Raw genomic sequence first — 17963 nt, 5'->3', positions numbered from 1 at the left:
AGAGAGAGAGAGAGAGAGAGAAAGAGAAAGAGAAATGCAGGGTGCAGATCAGATATTTCTCAACTTGATTATCAGGATGAAAGGTTACGTGATTGTATGATGAGAGCAATGGAAGGGCTGCGTTCAAACCTGCATTAAACTTAACAAAATTGGTAGCTTTTGCCTTATGAATTGTATGTTCATACTTCTCTGAAGCGTGGGTGGACACGTCAATCATTCAAGAGAGACATTCATTTTCTTAGGGTAACATTCATTCATTCATCTATGTTGGAATGGTTCTAGTGCATTAGTATTTAAAGGTGCTACACTTTAAAACAAGAAGCCAGTGTTTCGTATTTCATTATCGTTAAGTTAGTATAAATAGCACTGAAAAACTGTATTACATGTTGTATCACAGTTGAAGATGATGATGTACCTTTGTCTTCAGACCTTTGGTGTTATGGCAGAGGTTATGGGGTCCCTTGTTGGTTTCTAAATGTGGTTTCAGTATGAAAGCCAAAAACTTATGTTGCACTGCCCAGCCTCTGTTGATGTATGAGTGCTTGTTAATACTGGATGGAGGATCCTGATTGCTTAGGCAAGAACTCTGTGTGCTTTTTAAGGTAGACTTACTTTCTTGGCTGTTCCCATTTGTAGAGTGTGTTCAGGTTCTCTCCAGCACATTATTGGATAATAATAAAGAGCTTGTGTTTTTTAATTAATACTGTCATGTGATAAAGTGACTGTAGGAAGGGTTTTGGTTGGTAATGGGATTTATTGGACTCTTTTTAAGACTTCTAACTGCACCTAATTATAGTGTTATGGAGAACTCACCTGCTCTACAGTTCACTACAGCACACACTAAGTATTCTCAGCCTGCTGTATCTTCACCAGTTGATGCCTGGTAACACTCTCAACATCATAGATTCGTCAGCTGCTGTGTTCCATGGCTCCGGCACTTGCCTATGTCACAGCTAACTCTGCTGTCTCAAGACTTTCTCTACACTCTCATGATTACACTACATGAATCACTATTACTCACAGAATAGTGTTCCCCACCATGGTTGTCACTGTGCTGCTGGGTGACATCTTACAACAGTGGAAATTCTGCATTCAGGCTCACTTCTTCACAGGCTGGTGGTCATCTCACAACAAGTGTTGTTATTGCACAATGGCTTACAACAGTGAGGACTCCTATGCCTCTGCCTGGGGTGACTTGTCTGTCAACCTCTGACAGGTCTGTCTCCTAACTGCTAACTACAAACTAAAGACTTTAGACCCCCCTCCCCTTTTTAGTATATGTACCACCGAAGCGAGTACCTCCAGACCCTTGACTCAGACTCACTTAGCTGTGCTTTGATTCTCCAGATATAGCCTTTGCATGGATCCACAGAGAACACTGCTTCCCACAATTCCTCTGTTGTTAATGTGCATAACTGTTTCTATACTGATGTGGCATTTACTGTGCTGTAACCTAGTAACAGATGTCTCTTCAGGTCAAACTGTCTCTGCTTTCAGGAGACATGCCACGATACTTATGTCACAGGAAAACTGTAAATTATCAGGCAGGTTTAATTCATTGTATTCCTATAACTGAATAGTATTTTTAACTTACTATCAACTTAAAGTGATTTGGTGAAAAGTTTATTTTTCAACTTAAGTTGACAGAATGCAGGATATCATTTTTAACAATTATGTAGAACTTATTTAATATGTTCCTCTACTTCAGAATATTCAGTGTGGTGAGTTTTGGTATTCAACATAAGATGCTTAAGTGAAAAATCTACTTTTCAACATAGATTGGCAAAAAATAGTTTCTAGGCACAAATTTTGCATATTGTAGTTCCTGTGGATCCATATAAGTTCTGCTGCCCGTACCTTTACACCCTTAGGTGAAAATTAAATCATCACCATTGCATGAAAAGAAATTGCTTTTAAAGTATGTGTTGAGTCCAGTTTTAATTACTTAAGTTCTCCAATTTAAAAGCCACTTTCTTTTTCAAACAGCATCTGTGCACTTAACAGCAATGCAGAAGAAACATCAGGATGCTATCCTAGAGCTTATAACTACTGAACAGACCTATATTGATGACATGATAACTGTTCATGATGTAAGTAAACCATTTCTCCCTGCCTGATCATTTTCACATGTGATATGTAATCAACATAAATATTTTAAAATAAGTTAGAAAATATAGACCCAGTCCAGCATGTTTACCCCCTTTGGTATCTCTGTTTTGTGTCTTGAAAACCATGAGACTTACAGAAGAAATGTATTGGACATAGAATGTGTGTTTCAGTTTTCTGTGGAACTTGTTCAGAACATTTTTCACCCTGATAAATTTTTAACAGTGCATACAGAATCACCTGTAGGTCTGTTTATAAAATTTGTGTTATTTATATGTGCTTTTGATCATAATTTAAAGGTATTGACAAATCTAAGTAGAATTTACAAATGTCGTGATTGTTCATTCAGCAATTCTTAGTTAAATACAGACAGACATGGCAAAGGAAATGGATGCATTTTTGTAATTTTTTTGTTTTGGCACATTCTGCTTTACTCACCCTCAGTCTCTTTTTCTACATTTCATTTGGGTCACAAACCATCCTCTGTTAACCACAATTATTTCCACATCTTACCTTTCACCTAACATAGCTGCAAGCTTCCAAGTTTTCTTTTTTTTTTTTGTGCCCACTCTACATCTATTACATTCAGGAATTTATTGTGAAGTGCACTGTAGTTGTTGTATCTAATAAAATTCAGGGACTGTGTGTTACTGTTCAGTTGGATGGTGAGTGAATGTGATTAATGATGGGTGAGAAAATGCAGAGGGCACACTTACAGTGGTGTATAAACAGATGTAACTGATGTGGCATGTACATAGTCTGTGGACACTGGTCTGAATACACAGGATTTCATGAACAGCAAGGGCAGTAAAAACATGAATCATGTCAACAAATGTGTTTTTTATTCTCACCATAGATCTGGGAAAGCAGAGGATTTATGCAAAGAGTATTTCATATGTTGCATAGTATGTAAGTTTACTGTTGCTTTACATTGTACAATATTTTTGTGTATACTGAGGTGCCTACTATTTTATGACAGGTTTTTGAGAAACCCCTACTGGAATGTCAGATTCTTAGTCCTCAAGATGTACAGAAGATATTTGTCAACTGGAGGGAAATTATTGACTGTAACTACATGTTTCTCAGGTGACTGCAAATTGAAACTTATTACTGTGTTCTTGATATTGTTACAAGCCATTGTACCAGACTGTTGTTAGGTTTGGTGAATCTTCTGATCTTCATGCATCATACAAGTTCAGCTTTGTGTTAGTTATAACATTTGTTGGAAATAATCTTGTCTTTGTTATGTATTATGTATAAACGCCCCATAAATGACAACTGACACAGATCAAAACAAATTAGCATTGTGACACATGCTGTTTTGCAGCTTTTTCGGTATTTTTGAATGAATTCTATGAACCTCCCCATGCACGCACACACACACACACACACACACACACACTGTTTATAGATTTTAATAGCCATAAAATGCTATCAATGTAGTCATTATTTTATTTTAAAATGTGTGAGCATGCATAAATGCATATGTAAAATTTAGCATTTATATAAGCCATGTAAAAAGAATCTGCAGGCTTGATAATCATTTGATGCAGCACTTCTGTGTGAGTACTGATACAGCAAACATTTGGCTCTAACTTAATTCTACTGTAAGGCATTCACAAATATAGTTTTGTGCTTTTATGGATTCCTCTCATCCTCTGCAGTACATTTCTTTCATTTGAATGGAACTTTAATTTCATCAACTCAGAAGTGAACTCATGTTTCCCACATTTGGGGTGCAAGTATCTTTTCTGTAATCCACCAAGGGCATTCTTCACTGGGGTGCGGTAGTGCTCCGTAATTGTAGCTCATTGACGATACGAGAATTAAGCAGGGACTTCAGATTTGGTTACTGATAAGGGTAACAGAAGTTCTTACTCATATACACATATAAACACTTGTATTAGAATATCAAGATTTCTTCACAAAGGAGGTCTGACTGATGATGCTTACATACTGAATGGTTTCAGGGCCCTACAAGTGAGAAGAGATATGAGTGAAGGAGGGCTAATTCGCATGATAGGTGACATCTTATGTGAAAATGTAAGTGGAATTGTTATATAAAGCTTTGTAAATGTGGAAGTTGCCCATAGAAACCCTCTTGCAGACCTCAAGAAGAAATACGTGGGGCAATCCAAAAGTTTCCAAAATTTGAATTTTGCGCGTGAATGGTTATGAGTACATCGAAATACCGCTAGGTGTCTCCTCACACATCCTTCTTGAATCAGTGTGGCAAGTGGCGTCGAGTTGAGTGGTTGGGTTTATTGTTGGTGAACGTATTTTCATTGTTGTGTTTCCACGAGTTTGTGGTTTTGCGATGGCTGACCTGAGAGAGAGCAGTGTGTCTGTATAAAGTTTTGTTTCAAACTTGGGAAAACTGCTGCAGAAACACACCAAATGTTGACGCAAGCTTTTGGTGACAACGGTTTAGGCCAGACACAAACTTACGACTGGTATAAGCGTTTCAAAAATGGCCGAACATTGACTGATGATGACGATTGTTCGGGATGGCTGTCAACTGGCACCGCACCAGAAAATGTAAGGAAAGTTAGGGATCTGATTCTGCAAGATCGTAGACTGACCATCCAAGACCTCTGTAACACCTTGGGACTAAGTTATGGTACAGGTCAGCGAATTTTGTCAGAGGAACTGAACATGAGGAGGATTGCGGCGAAGTTTGTGCCATGACTGCCGCAAAATGAACAGAAGCAGCATAGCTTGGAAGTCTGCAGGGAATTTCAACGACAGCTTCCAGAGGATCCAAACTTTCTTTTGAAGGTGATGAAAGTTGGGTTTATGGCTGTGATCCTGAAAGCAAGCAGCAATCGTCGCAATGGAAGAACCCTTCTTCACCTTGGCCAAAAAAAGCTCGACAAGTCAAGAGCAACATTAAGTCCATGTTGATCTGTTTTTTTGATATTGACAGGATTGTTCATAAGGAGTTCGTCCCTCCTGGTCAGACACTCAATAAAGAGTTCTATCGCGATGTTCTAAGGCGTTTGAGGGAGAACATGAGGAGAACACGTCCAGAGAAGTGGCGCACAAACGACTGGGTACTCCACCATGACAACGCACGACTGCATACAGCTTACATTGTGCAGGAATTTTTGGCTAAAAACAAGATGGCAGTTGTTCCCCTCCTACTGTACTCGCCAGACTTAGCTCTATGCGACTTCTTTCTCTTCCCCAAGATGAAAATCAAGTTGAAGGGGCGAAGATTTGATACAGTTGAGGATATTCAAGTGGAAACATAGACGGTACTAAACACCCTAACAAAGAAAGACTTCCAGGATGCATTTGAAAAGTGGCAGAAATGCTGGGATCGGTGTATGCGCTCCCAAGGGGACTACTTTGAAGGTGATGGTGCAGAATAAGATCTAGGTAAGATGTAATAGTTTTTATTAATATATTTCGGGAACTTTTGGATTGCACCACATATATGTATTAGAAATACTGGACAATTTAATTTACAGGTTTTAAGATTAAACATTTTTATTTCCTGCAGTAAAATTGTCTTGTATAGTTAGATGTATCAGTATTGAGTAGAGCTGTCCTGCCTCTATTGTAAGGGAGGGAGAGATGGTTGGATGGACAGGTGGATTGATTTTACATGTATCCATTCATCCAGCAAAGCCATATCTTCTTGCTCACAAGCTAGACAATGAGAGGCACACAAGTTAAGTGCCATACCAAATTTCAAAGATTTATTCTTACATTATGTTCATTCCTCTTTAAGACATTGATTAAATTTAAAATTATTGTTGCACACACCCATGTGGAGGTGGGGTTGAATACCTCCACCATGACTCTGCAAGTCATAGGAGGCGATGAAAAGGGAAGTCTCACATCTGAGACAGTAAAATATGGTTGTGAGTCTCAAGGGACTCGGACCCAAGAAAGACTGTGCTGGCAAGGACCAGCAGCATATGCCAAAGACAGACCCATCCTCTTGTCAGAGAGGGTGCCCCATAAAAACAAGACCGTAACTGTCAAACAGTAATAAATATCTGGTCATGAGCCCCAGATGGGGCTTGACACCAAGACTTACTGATTGACTGACCATCAGTTGCAGTCTGACTTTGACTTTGACTGTTGTTACACTGGGGCTATGAACGCAAATTTGCATGACCCTGACATAAGTTAGTGTTGACAAAATCGGAATGTTTCATTGGTCTTTTCTTTTGGTTCTTTTCAGTTGCCATGCATGACAGCATATATCCGTTTCTGCAGCCGTCAGCTGAGTGCAGCTAAGTTTCTTCAGCAGTTAACAGAAGAATCAGCAGATTTCCGAAACATAGTGAAGCAGTGTCAAAGTGATCTCCGCACAAATGGCATGCCCCTTAGCAGCTTTCTCATCAAGCCTATGCAGCGTATAACCAAATATCCACTACTTATTAAAAAAGTAAGTATCTTCTATGTGAGAGTCTGTCAAATATATAAATCTAACACCCAAGCCAGGCTGTACCAACTTAATACCTGGACTACTGATTTTTAATTTCCTGAAAGGTGAGCCTTAGAGACCATGCCACATCTCATGTGATTAGTCTCCATCTTCCTGCCCTGGTTGGTCAAGTTCAATTCCAGGTCATGCAGGATTTGTGGTGGACAAAGTGGCACTGGGGCAGGTTTTCTCCAAGTACAGTCAACTCTCGATTATCCGGGAGCGGATTAACTGGTTTGTGGCTTAACCGGGGCTACTGAGTCTTTTTTGAGGCTTATATGTTGTTTAATATTCATTCACTTTTGTTTCACATGGTGAGTTGTAACACTGTTTTCGCACTAGTGTGAACTGAGCTCTGCATTCTTTGGTCCCGTTATGCTAACACAATGTTCTAGGGTAGGGGTGAAAGAATGCAAGGATTTGTGGAAAGTTTCAAGGACAGATGCACCGCCCCAGTTGGTCTCTTTGTATCGATCTTCAAGTGCGTTAGCAAAATGTCAGGGTGTAAAAGGAAGTGTGTTGTGTTAAGTATTCAACAGAAACTTGTGTGAGCAGGGCTTCAAAATGTTAAGCAGTGACAAAATTATAAGTTCAGTGGGGGTGCAGCCAGAAGAGCTGGAAGAAAGTGAGAATGAGGAAGAGGTGGACAGCGCTTCTAGTAAGAAAATATCACATGGTGCTGCTCTTAATCATTTGGAATCCTTACTAGACTATCTTGAGAGTGAAGAGAATAGTTTATTAAGTGACAAGCTAATATTACGTAGGCTTCATACGGATATCCGTAAAAAGGAAAATGCCGCGAAAAAGCAAACAACAGTATTAATTTTTTTAAGTGTTAAGTGTGAATATTCGTAAAAAGTGTTGGATGTTGTTGAACACTGTGCTTGAAGTAACTAATTCACACTTCAGTACAATGTAAAAAAAGTATTAAATAGGCCATGAGATGACATAAAAATGAGGTTGAGTAAATTTAAATACAGGTAGGCCTATAGTATTATGAAGGTACAGTATTACAGTACTACTTTTAATAACATTTGTCTTAACCGGGTTTTCGATTAATTATGATTTCCATGCCCACCATTATCCCAGATAATTGAGAGTTGACTGTACTTTAGTTTTCCTTACCAATTCCCATTCCACTAACTGCTCCATAATCATTAATCATCCTGTCATCAATGCCATATAGTCTCAATACTGACAGCATTGTTAAGTAAGAAACAGCAGTACCTGATTCACACTGTTTTCTTTGCTTTTCTTCTTCTTCTTTGACCATGAAGATGGAAGAAGCATGATCCTCTGAAACTCATTTGACTTTCAACAGACTGCATGGTTTTATATCCCAGAAGACAGAACTCTTCAAATAAGCAAAGAAACAAACGTGAATCTTAGGCCATAATGGGTTTAGAATCTTACTTTTGAAACGATTGCCTTAATAACTTTATGGTATCCCAGTAGATGTAGTTCCTTGATATATTGTCCTGATTTTAGTGACTATAGATGAATTTTGGATTGATGACTGGATTTATTGGACTCTTTGTTACAGTGCATGACTACACTCTACATTTCACTATTTCCGCAGTTACAACTTCACTGCCATTGCTTGGTAGCAGCTTCCAACAGTGGACATTCCCCTTCCTCTGAGTTCCCAAACTGCCCCTGGCCTCAGCTACCAGCTTCTTACAGCAACAGGTCACAACAACTGAGCCCTAGCAGTTACCTCTCTCTCTCCCCCTCTCCCTATCTCCCCCTCGCCCTCTCCCTATCTCCCCCCTCTCCACCCCCCCACCCCCACTTACCTGCTACTCTGGGCAAAATCCACAGTTCTAAAATGCTAAAGCAGTTGGTACATACAGTGATCAGTGTGCTTTAAAGGGTTAATATACTCTTACAATTTGAATAAAATTATACTTTTATTTTGATAATTCAGTTCAAACCTCTTATTACACCACTGTTTTGTCTAGATTCTAGACTACACTCCAGATGACCATCCTGACAGGCAGAACTTACAAGAGGCTCTTGCCAAAGCTGAAGAATTCTGCACACAGAAAACTAAGAAACATGAAATATATTATGTATGGCATAATAAAATTCAATCTAAAATGTCAAAAAATAAGGCACTTCAGTATACCAAAAATGTAATATAAATTAAACTTTGATATAATATACACAAAAGTAAGCATACATATACATAAATATAGAGTAAAATTCTGTAAATTCAACAAAGACAACTTAAACAAAATGTTGACTTATATACAAAAAAGATATGCGTATCAGCATTAAAGTAAAGAAGATGCCTTTGCCCAGTGAAAGAGACTGGAATCTTGCCATTGCCAATTTACATGACAAGCAAAGTCAGCATTTACACCATAAATAGTAAATCATACTTTTTGATGAAGTTGAAGGTTAGCTGGTAACTGCTTGGACAATTCTGAGAAACATGTGTATGCTGGTAAACATATGGGCTATTACAAGATGGTTCTGTTTACATGGAGAGAGTGTGTCATGATATCTGTGATCAAGATCACAGATAATGCCTCAATGTAGAGAGAACATCTGCTGGGAAGGTAGAGTTTGTAAGCTTCAGTTATCCTTCACTGCTTCATAGAGTATTGCTGAGTAAGTGCTCGGTGTAAGTCCATGGAACAGAGTTCTATTCCAGAAGCTAATAGTCACTCAGCTTGTCAAGAAATTCTTGATTTTTATGGAATTTTATGATTCATTACTATGTTCACAAACGTCTACCATTTTGTGTGTCCTGTGGGCTGGGTTCATATGGCTTATGGTGGAGTCCAGTGGTGCTTTCTTGTGAAGAGTGTAATGAAAACTTCTTGTCCCATAAAAGGCAGGGCTTTTGACTAACTGAGCAGCTGTTGGCATCTGAAAATGAACTCTGCCCCATAGCATTATTTGTGATATATTTTGATTGATTTCAAACTGTAATTAGAATTAGAATGGTTATTATCCTATGTATCATACTGTACACATTTTTAATCCAAAGATATCTTATATTTATTTTGTAAGGTAAATGAAGGTGTGCGGGAAAAAGAAAACTCAGATCGTTTAGAATGGCTTCAACGCTGTGTGCATTGTGAAGGCCTGGAGGAAAATCTTGTGTTCAATTCCATGACAAACTCGCTTGGTCCACGAAAATTTCTTCATTTTGGTGTTCTCCATAAGGTACATTTTACAGCACAATATCAAAATATAATGTATATAGAAGCATTGATTCCAAACTTTGTATTTAATTGTCATTTCAGAACTTTTATTCTTTATATCTGTTAGAAGAGCACCAGTTTTAACTGATGTTAAATTTCAAGTCAGACACCCAATATGTTAATAAAAGCTTATGAGAATGAAATAAGATGAAGAGCAAGAACTTCTGGTTGACATGTCACATGTTATGTGTGACTATAGATGGGGTTTGGAATAGTGAATAAAAAATTCTTTTCAGCAGTAATCTGTCATATGACAGATTACTGCTGAAAAAAAATGCTTAAGCTAAAAACAAGAAGTACATAAAGAAATTTATGAAGAGGGAAAGAAAATTACAGCAATGGCAGTTATGAAAGCAAAAAATGAAATGTGGAACAAAACATGTTCAAAAATAAACTGTGAGCTGGGATTCAGAAAATGAAGGGAAGCATAACAAACCAACCATAAAATCAGAGCAGACTTGATATAAAGTATCAAGGATTGGTATAAATATTATAGTACATTACTTAAAAAAGATAGAACTGAATTTGTAGAAGAGGAAAAATGGCAGATGGAAAGTAAAAATCTAGTCATTTCAGACATAGAAGTGGATAAAGATATGATGAATGGGAAATCTGTGGGACCTGGAAATATCATCTTCAAATCAATAAAATAAATTGGAAGAGAGGTTTTAGCAATGGTATCAAAATTATTAAATAAAATATTACAGGGAGATAACATTCCACAAGAAATGAAAACAGAATATTTTATACAGAAGAAAGGAAATGAAAGGAAGTGTGAGAATTATAGAGGCATCAATATCACAGATCCATTTATGAAGTTCCAGGGTAATCTAATTAAATATTGTGTAGAAAGACGTTAGTCAAGAAGGATGAGGTGGACAGGTCATGTAGCATGAATGGGAGAGACGAGGAATGCGTATAGGATATTGGTGGGAAAGCCAGAAGGAAAGAGACCACAGGGAAGATCAAGGCATAGGTGGGTGGACAATATTAGAATGGATCTTAGAGAGATAGGATGGGATGGTATGGATTGGATATATCTGGCTCAGGATAGGGACCAGTGGAGGGCTCTTGTGAACATGGTAATGAACCTTTGGGTTCCATAAAGTGCTGGGAAATTCTTGAGTAGTTGCAGAATTGTCGGTTCCTCTAGAAGGGCTCAGCTCCATGAGTGAGTAAGTAAGTAGAAAGACGTTATAAAGGAAGTGAGGAACAGAGTTGTTTCACTAAAGGAGGATCAGCTGTAGGTCATATTTATATTATTACATGAATTCTTGAAAAAATGTAATATGCAGCAAGAAGATATTAAGTTTTATATTCTATTACCTGGAAAAGTTTTATGACAGTATACCAAGAAAACTATTGTGGCAAGTGTTAGGAAAGGTAAATGTTAACCAATCAGTTATACAAATTATTAGAAATATATATAGCATTAACAAATGGAGGACAAAAGTAAGATCAAATTTACCAGATGAATTTGTAACATGACGGGTTTGTTACAATGTTGTGGCCCAAAGGCCGACTCCCGGTAATATGTTAACATAGTATTAACATTTTTGTATTTTCGGGAAAATATTTGTTAGGATAGATTTGGTTTTGGGAAATATTTGTAAGAGGTACGAAAGCGGATGTACGAAAGGTTAACAACTTAAAGGAATTTCTGCGTATGGATTTAGACGGACATTGGCTTGCCGCGAGGGAATGCCGAGTCAGCAGAATGACGTTGAATGTATATCGAACTGCTAACTACAGAATTTACACTTGCGTGATGGGGGGACGTTTGGAGGTAAAAATGTCAACCAAACGGTTTAGCAGTAGAAGGGGGTGTGTCCCCTTAGGATCCCAGCCAACGAGATCACCCACCTTGGGATAAGACGTCACTGGAGGCGGACTTACACCCTCCGGGAAAATAATGAGTAAGCATACATAGGGGTATATAACCCAGAGACCAAATTAAGAAGGGGATTATTCTAACAGTAATTTTGGCCATTTGCGGCCGTAGGCTCTGTCCAAATGGACACCGACTCGACTCCCGGCAACGCCATCCGTCTGCAGACTCAACGCAAAGTAAGTGGAAACTACTCTTATCGCCATGCGCAATAATTGTAATATTATTAAAGTGTAACTCCTCCAATGGGACTAGAGTTAGGATCGTTAGAAAAAGTGTACAGGGCGTAAGAATGATCAACCGAGTGATGCGAGGTAGCCAAGTGTAATGTGTAACCCGACACCAGTCGGCCCTTTCAGTGTGAGAATTCCAAATGTATATAACTGTATAATGATTGTGTTTTACTAATATAGTGTAGCATAGGGTGAGGGTGTGGGTTTTTGTGGTGATTTTCTCCCTTTCCACAATTGGCACCTGCGCCCTCCTGACAAGCCCGGTGAACAGTGAGCCCCTAGCCACGAAGCAACGATAGAGAAAGCTATTCAGACGTTTCCTTAGTCCTACCCCTGTGACTGCAAGAGAGATGGTGACAGTGGGGATTACCAATCCACCCCTGTCGTAAGGATTAGTGACATAACATACAAGGATGCCTAATATCACGATCCCTGTTCAAAATACACATAGATACAGCATTGGAAGAATGGTCTAGGAAATGTAAATGAATGGGATTAAAAAATGAAGAGAGCTGCTATGTGCACAATTTAATCTTTATAGATAATTAAGTTGTAATTACTAGAGAAGCAGAGAATGCGAATTACATAGGGATAGAATTGGAGGAAGAGTATGAGAAATGGAGGCTTAAAATAAATAATGGGAAAACAGAATATTTAGGTACAGATCATTCAAAAGAATTGCAACTCAATGAGAATACAGTTACAACCGTAAAACAGTTTTAAGTATTTGGGATTAATAGAGAATGGCTCATGTGATCTTGAAATTTAAAAAAGGATTAGTTAAACAAGAAGAATTATTAGGATGGTAAATTCAGTTATATGGAATAGAAATATCTTACACTCAACAAAGTTATTAATGTACCATGTAGACTATTGCTGGGTAATGACCTTGAAACAGATGGTGAAACAATGTCCGTTACTAGGCAGAGACCACAAGATAAGCAAATGTACCAGAGCCGTTACTGGGTAATGCCTTTGCAGACAAAATACATCCCTGTGGAAACACTGGGAGCAAAAATAGTAGAGCTGTGTTTTATAATTGTGTGTCACAGATACAGCAGTCTTGAAAGTAATAATGAATTGTAGTTACGACACGTGAAATTATCCAGTAAATCCGAGTTATCAAATCCAGAATCTGTTATTTACTGTCATGTTACCAGGATACATGCAACAATATCATCATAATAATGTTGGTGAAGAGTATAAGTTTTGGAGTTCCTCATTATGCACCATCCTCCAGTTACCCCCTTTGTCATGGTTCATATATTTACCTTGGTATCCTGTTCTCTAGAATCCTCAGCCTGTGTCGTTCCCTTACGATGGGAGACCATATTTGAAACTAAAATTGAATGAATCCTAGGTTTACTTCTGATTACTGCTGCAAGAAAGAATGAAATGTAACATAATTTGTTGAAGATAGTAGTGGATCCAACTCTGAAAGTATCTAGTGTAATAATATACCTGAAACATAATCATGTCACACATATTCTACCACTCTGTAGTGAATTCTTTTATGCTTACTGTGTTTCAGGCCAAAAGTGGTAAAGAATTAGTTGGTTTCTTAATGAATGACTTCCTTCTACTAGCTCAACCTCCTAAACCCTTGGGAAACTCATTCTCATTTGAGAAATGTGCCAATACCACATTTAAACTGTATAAAAAGGTAAGACTTGAGTTTAAAGCTATTACTTATGAGACTGTTATGTATCATCTGGAACAATGACATTTTTTTCCCCTTGGCACTACAGCCCCAGTGGGCCTAGGCCTACCTCCATGAACTTCTCCGTTCACTTCAGTTTTTCTAGATCTTACGCATTTGGTAGGACTCCTTGGGTGGGTGATCAGCTCATCGCAAGGCCTCTACCTGTACACAAACACAGAAAATCACACACACACAAACTAAACATCCATGCCCTGAGTGGGATTCGAACCCATGATCCCGGTTTCCAAGCGAGCAAAGACAGTACATGCCTTAGACCGCTTGGCTACCCTGACCGGCTGGAGTCATGACATTAACAGTTATTAATTACACTAATGACAGTAAAGAATGTAATTATAAAAGAGTTCTTATAAAGTATTTTGGAATAACTTCACAGTATGATGACCATATGTACTCAGATTTAACCTACATACTTTATGTAAGATTTGAGGTTTTCACAGTGGTGACTATGAAGAAAGCAGTCCTCTGGGATGTGGGGCCATGTAGATATTGTGTTAACCGACATTTCAGAGGAACATATTGCCTCCATCTTCAGGGTAAACTACTTCCATTTCCTCTCTGTATCATGAGTTTATTCCCATTCCCTTTCTTAATTGTGGGACAAAGTATTTAAATCAGATTTCATCATGAAGTTTACTGTCTTCTCTACTGCAAGGGTAGAAGAGAACCTTAGAGATGTCAGGAACAGTCTATATGGCATCGCATCTAGAAAACAGTCATTCATTATCACAGCCATGCTTACCTCAAGGTCTTAGACATTGTCGTCATCATCATCATCATCATCATCATCATCATCATCATAATTCTTGTCATAACAAGTGGTAGGTCAAGAAGGCTTTTACAATCTAATAATATATTCTATAATTGACTTTGTTTTGTGCATTTAGCCAATGTTCCTGAATGAACTTTGTGTGTCACAACAAGAGAGTGGGCAGTTAAAGGGTACATCAGTCAACAGTGAAGGAAGTGGTAATGAATCACCAGAGATATCACAGCTGTTGCGTCTACAAGATGTCAGAAGAAAGACATGTTATAACATGCTTGCACCTAGTGTTAAAGAACGGAATCTCTGGTTCAAATGCCTTGAACAAGCTTGCAATGAATTCCTTGAGAATGAAAAATGTCACTTACAAAGACAGCAGTCAAGTAAGTATGATGAAATCTGTGTCATTAACTCTTTGTATTGTCATTTGTCTCCTGCCCTACCTATTGTGGTTGTGTTGATCTGCAGTGACATCCTGAGGTTTGTTAACATGAATGTTATATTTTCATTTATGTTGAAAAATGGAAGTTATTATGAAGACCAGCTGGATAATGATGCTAAAGGAGGGAATTGTGCAAATTATACTTGTAAGTATACTCTGTGGGTAAAATGCTGAGTTCTTTAATATTAAAGCACATGGTATATATAGATACGTATATCCTTTAAAGTGTTGAGTGAAAGGATGCATAACAACACAGTTGATTTTCATATCAGCATGCATTTCGTGTGTGGGTTTTTGGATATTTCGGGTCAATTTCAGTCCACAGAAGTCTCTGTTGTTGTAATTTAGCTTCTGCTTTTTCATGCCATATGTCTTCCTTTGTTTTTTAAATAATGGCATTGTTACATCCTCAGGGATGTGATCTCAGAAGGTAACAATACAGAGCTATTTCTACTAATCTAATAGTCTGTAAGTCATGCATTTACTGCAGCATATACAGTGTTTTTGAAGTAAAGCAGGGAATTGACCTGATTCTGTAGGATGAAGGAACGTATATTGTTGGGAGCTATTACCAGGCAATGTCTAGTGAATACATATGAGACTTTCTGTGTGTTGCAGTGCAGAGATTTTTAGAATGTGTATATCTGTGAAACTGTTACAGTTATCTGTAGTTATGAGTTAGTAAGTGTCCAGTAAATCCAATTATGAATCCAAACCCCATGTCTAGTCACCAACTCATGCCAGTATTAAAACCTAATGAGTGTATCTCAGTGCTAATATTTTATCTAATGTCCACAGAGCAGGCCCAATTTGGAGCATGTGGCAGGATTCTGGTTGTTGTGATGGAAGGAGTCGGGCTGAAACCCCACTCAGCCAGTGCCTCGCCAGTCAGCCTGCCTGCCTGCCTGCCTGCCTGCCTGATGTATTTAGTACAGCATGTTTACTTCCATTACAGCAGTTCCCACTAATGCTCCGCTATATTGCCATATCATTAGACAACAGATATTATACATAGAACATTGTACAATAACCAATTCTTACATCAAATTTGGCTTCATATAAAGTTGTGGGAGATGATATGTGAAATATTTTGTAATGTAATGAATCTTGAGCAACAAAATTTATGAACGTTTGTATATAGTTATATCCAATTACATGCATTAACTCATGTGCACCGGTTTAACTGGATCCTGTATACCTGCAAAATAATTGGACATGTGAATGATTGTATCACCTCTGGATACACTGTCTTACCAATATTGAATTTTACCAAATATATAAAGATTAGCTTACCCTACAAAAAATAATGCACATTATGTAAAATATTCATCTCTCTGAAGTCCATAGCTGCTTCAATCATTTTTCAGTTTGGTGTACATAAATATAAAGTTTTAGGTCTTCAAGAAAAGTGCCAATTCTGGTTTGTCAATAATGTCTTAATTTATATTTTTCTTCGCTTCAGTTTTATGAGCATGTCCCATACAAAATATCTAAGTCATATAAAGATGTCACAGATGGACATGTGTTCCGTATGAGGCATTCATAACTTGTTTACTTTGCATAAAAAATGCCTGAAAGAATTCCATGCAATTTCCAAACTGGGATGGAGAAAGAATATATTCAAGGAAGTACTGTAGGGACATGTTCACTGGTACTGCCTTAGCAGCAAAGAAGTCTTGAAGGTTAAAGGGCTACTCATGAAGGTTTCATAGGCCCAGCAAGCCAGTAGCTTATTTGATTTTTCTTTATGGTTCCAGGATGGAAAACATTGTAGTGCAAGTAATTGCAAATGAGGTATACTATACACTTTTAAAATTTGTTTTGAATATACTAATAGTCATAAGAAAGTTTATGGTGAAAAGTTGATACATAACCTGTTCAAGAAAATCCCTGATTTTATGTAACATAAAGGTTCATCACCATGCTTGCTTTTCAGTAGCTTTTTCTTCATCTAAACTAGGCCCAGTCCATAACATCCTTAAATCCATGTACAGTTAATAGCTATTTAAAGTAATATTTCAGCCTCTTCAAAATATGGTGGAATTTATCATTAGGTTACTATTCTCATCCTAAGTAATTAATTCTAGAATGGTAACCCTTCATAAATTCATTCTGCCTCTATACAGACTTCTAATAGTTTGATCTTATTGTTTGTTAAAAGCTTGTTCATTTTGTCTTTAGATATTCCCTTTTATGTTTCCTAAGTCCTAATGCGACATCTTATGTTGTTAAGATTATCTCTTGAATTCTGCAGTCACTAATGAACATGTTTTTGTTTCATCAGATCCATCCAAGACTAAGGTCATTTATGACATTGTAATATGCTGTCCTTTTTCACTAATGGGTGTTCAGCCCCATGCTCTTATTCCTTTGGACCATTCTTTGAGAGCTTGTTCAAGTATTCATGGCTACCCTTTATACCTGGAACTTGTCTCCTTTTGTACATGTACAGTGCTCATTACATATCTGTTGTCTGATACATTATTAGCTTCTTTAGATCCATAAGAATGCTGATTATCCTGTGAAGGCTTCCTCTGCCTGTAGATGATCCCAAGTTGAGCTCACTTAGTGCATGTTGTATTTCGCTGTAATGTTTGTAGTTTCCTGTTGGCTGCCAAAGGGTTATCTTCAGATGGTCATAGTAAAAGCGACCAGCTTAGTTACAAAAAAACAAAGAGGTAATTTTTCCTAATAATATGTTTACATAATGTTGCTTATCATTGGTCTATCACTATTAATTTCATTAAGATCTTTGGATTTGACTGTGGAGATACAGTCTGGCAATAATAATTGCTTACAGATATGTCACACTACTTCTCATTATGTATGCAGAAGTATAATTTTACATGTTGCTTTGTATGGCTGTGAAACTTGGTCTCTCACCATATGGGACAAGAGGCAGTAATAGCAGGCTGGAGAAAGTGTAATAATGAGGAGCTTCATAATTTTTGTTCTCCACCAAAATTATTAGGATGATGAATTCAAGGAGGGTGAAATGTGAAGGGTGCATAGCACTTATTTGAAGTTTTGTATTTATTCTCTGGATGATGTGTTGATTATCTTAGGTTATGGGGCTCTTTTCAGAACAGGCTCTGTAACAGTTTTGATCTAGTAAGAGTACATTGTTATAAACATAACATAAAATATACCACTCT

At 37.7% G+C, this 17963-nt stretch overlaps 1 protein-coding gene across 1 annotated transcript in view; it reads left to right on the top strand.

Moving 5' to 3' along the window:
• The window catches only part of LOC111869324 (intersectin-1), an 85496-nt gene that overhangs the window by 59343 nt on the left and 8190 nt on the right, over positions 1-17963 (top strand). Inside the window, exons 25-33 of the mRNA XM_033753382.1 lie at positions 1987-2090; positions 3086-3192; positions 4077-4149; positions 6302-6508; positions 8509-8592; positions 9569-9724; positions 13415-13546; positions 14491-14749; positions 15607-15687. Coding sequence (XP_033609273.1) covers positions 1987-2090; positions 3086-3192; positions 4077-4149; positions 6302-6508; positions 8509-8592; positions 9569-9724; positions 13415-13546; positions 14491-14749; positions 15607-15687 — 1203 coding nt within the window. The remainder of the gene's footprint in view (positions 1-1986; positions 2091-3085; positions 3193-4076; positions 4150-6301; positions 6509-8508; positions 8593-9568; positions 9725-13414; positions 13547-14490; positions 14750-15606; positions 15688-17963) is intronic.

This window comes from Cryptotermes secundus, unplaced genomic scaffold (genome assembly GCF_002891405.2).
Source record: "Cryptotermes secundus unplaced genomic scaffold, Csec_1.0 scaffold325, whole genome shotgun sequence".
In the NCBI taxonomy this organism is placed as follows: Eukaryota; Metazoa; Arthropoda; class Insecta; order Blattodea; family Kalotermitidae; genus Cryptotermes; species Cryptotermes secundus.
This window is presented reverse-complemented; position numbering and strand designations above follow the sequence as displayed.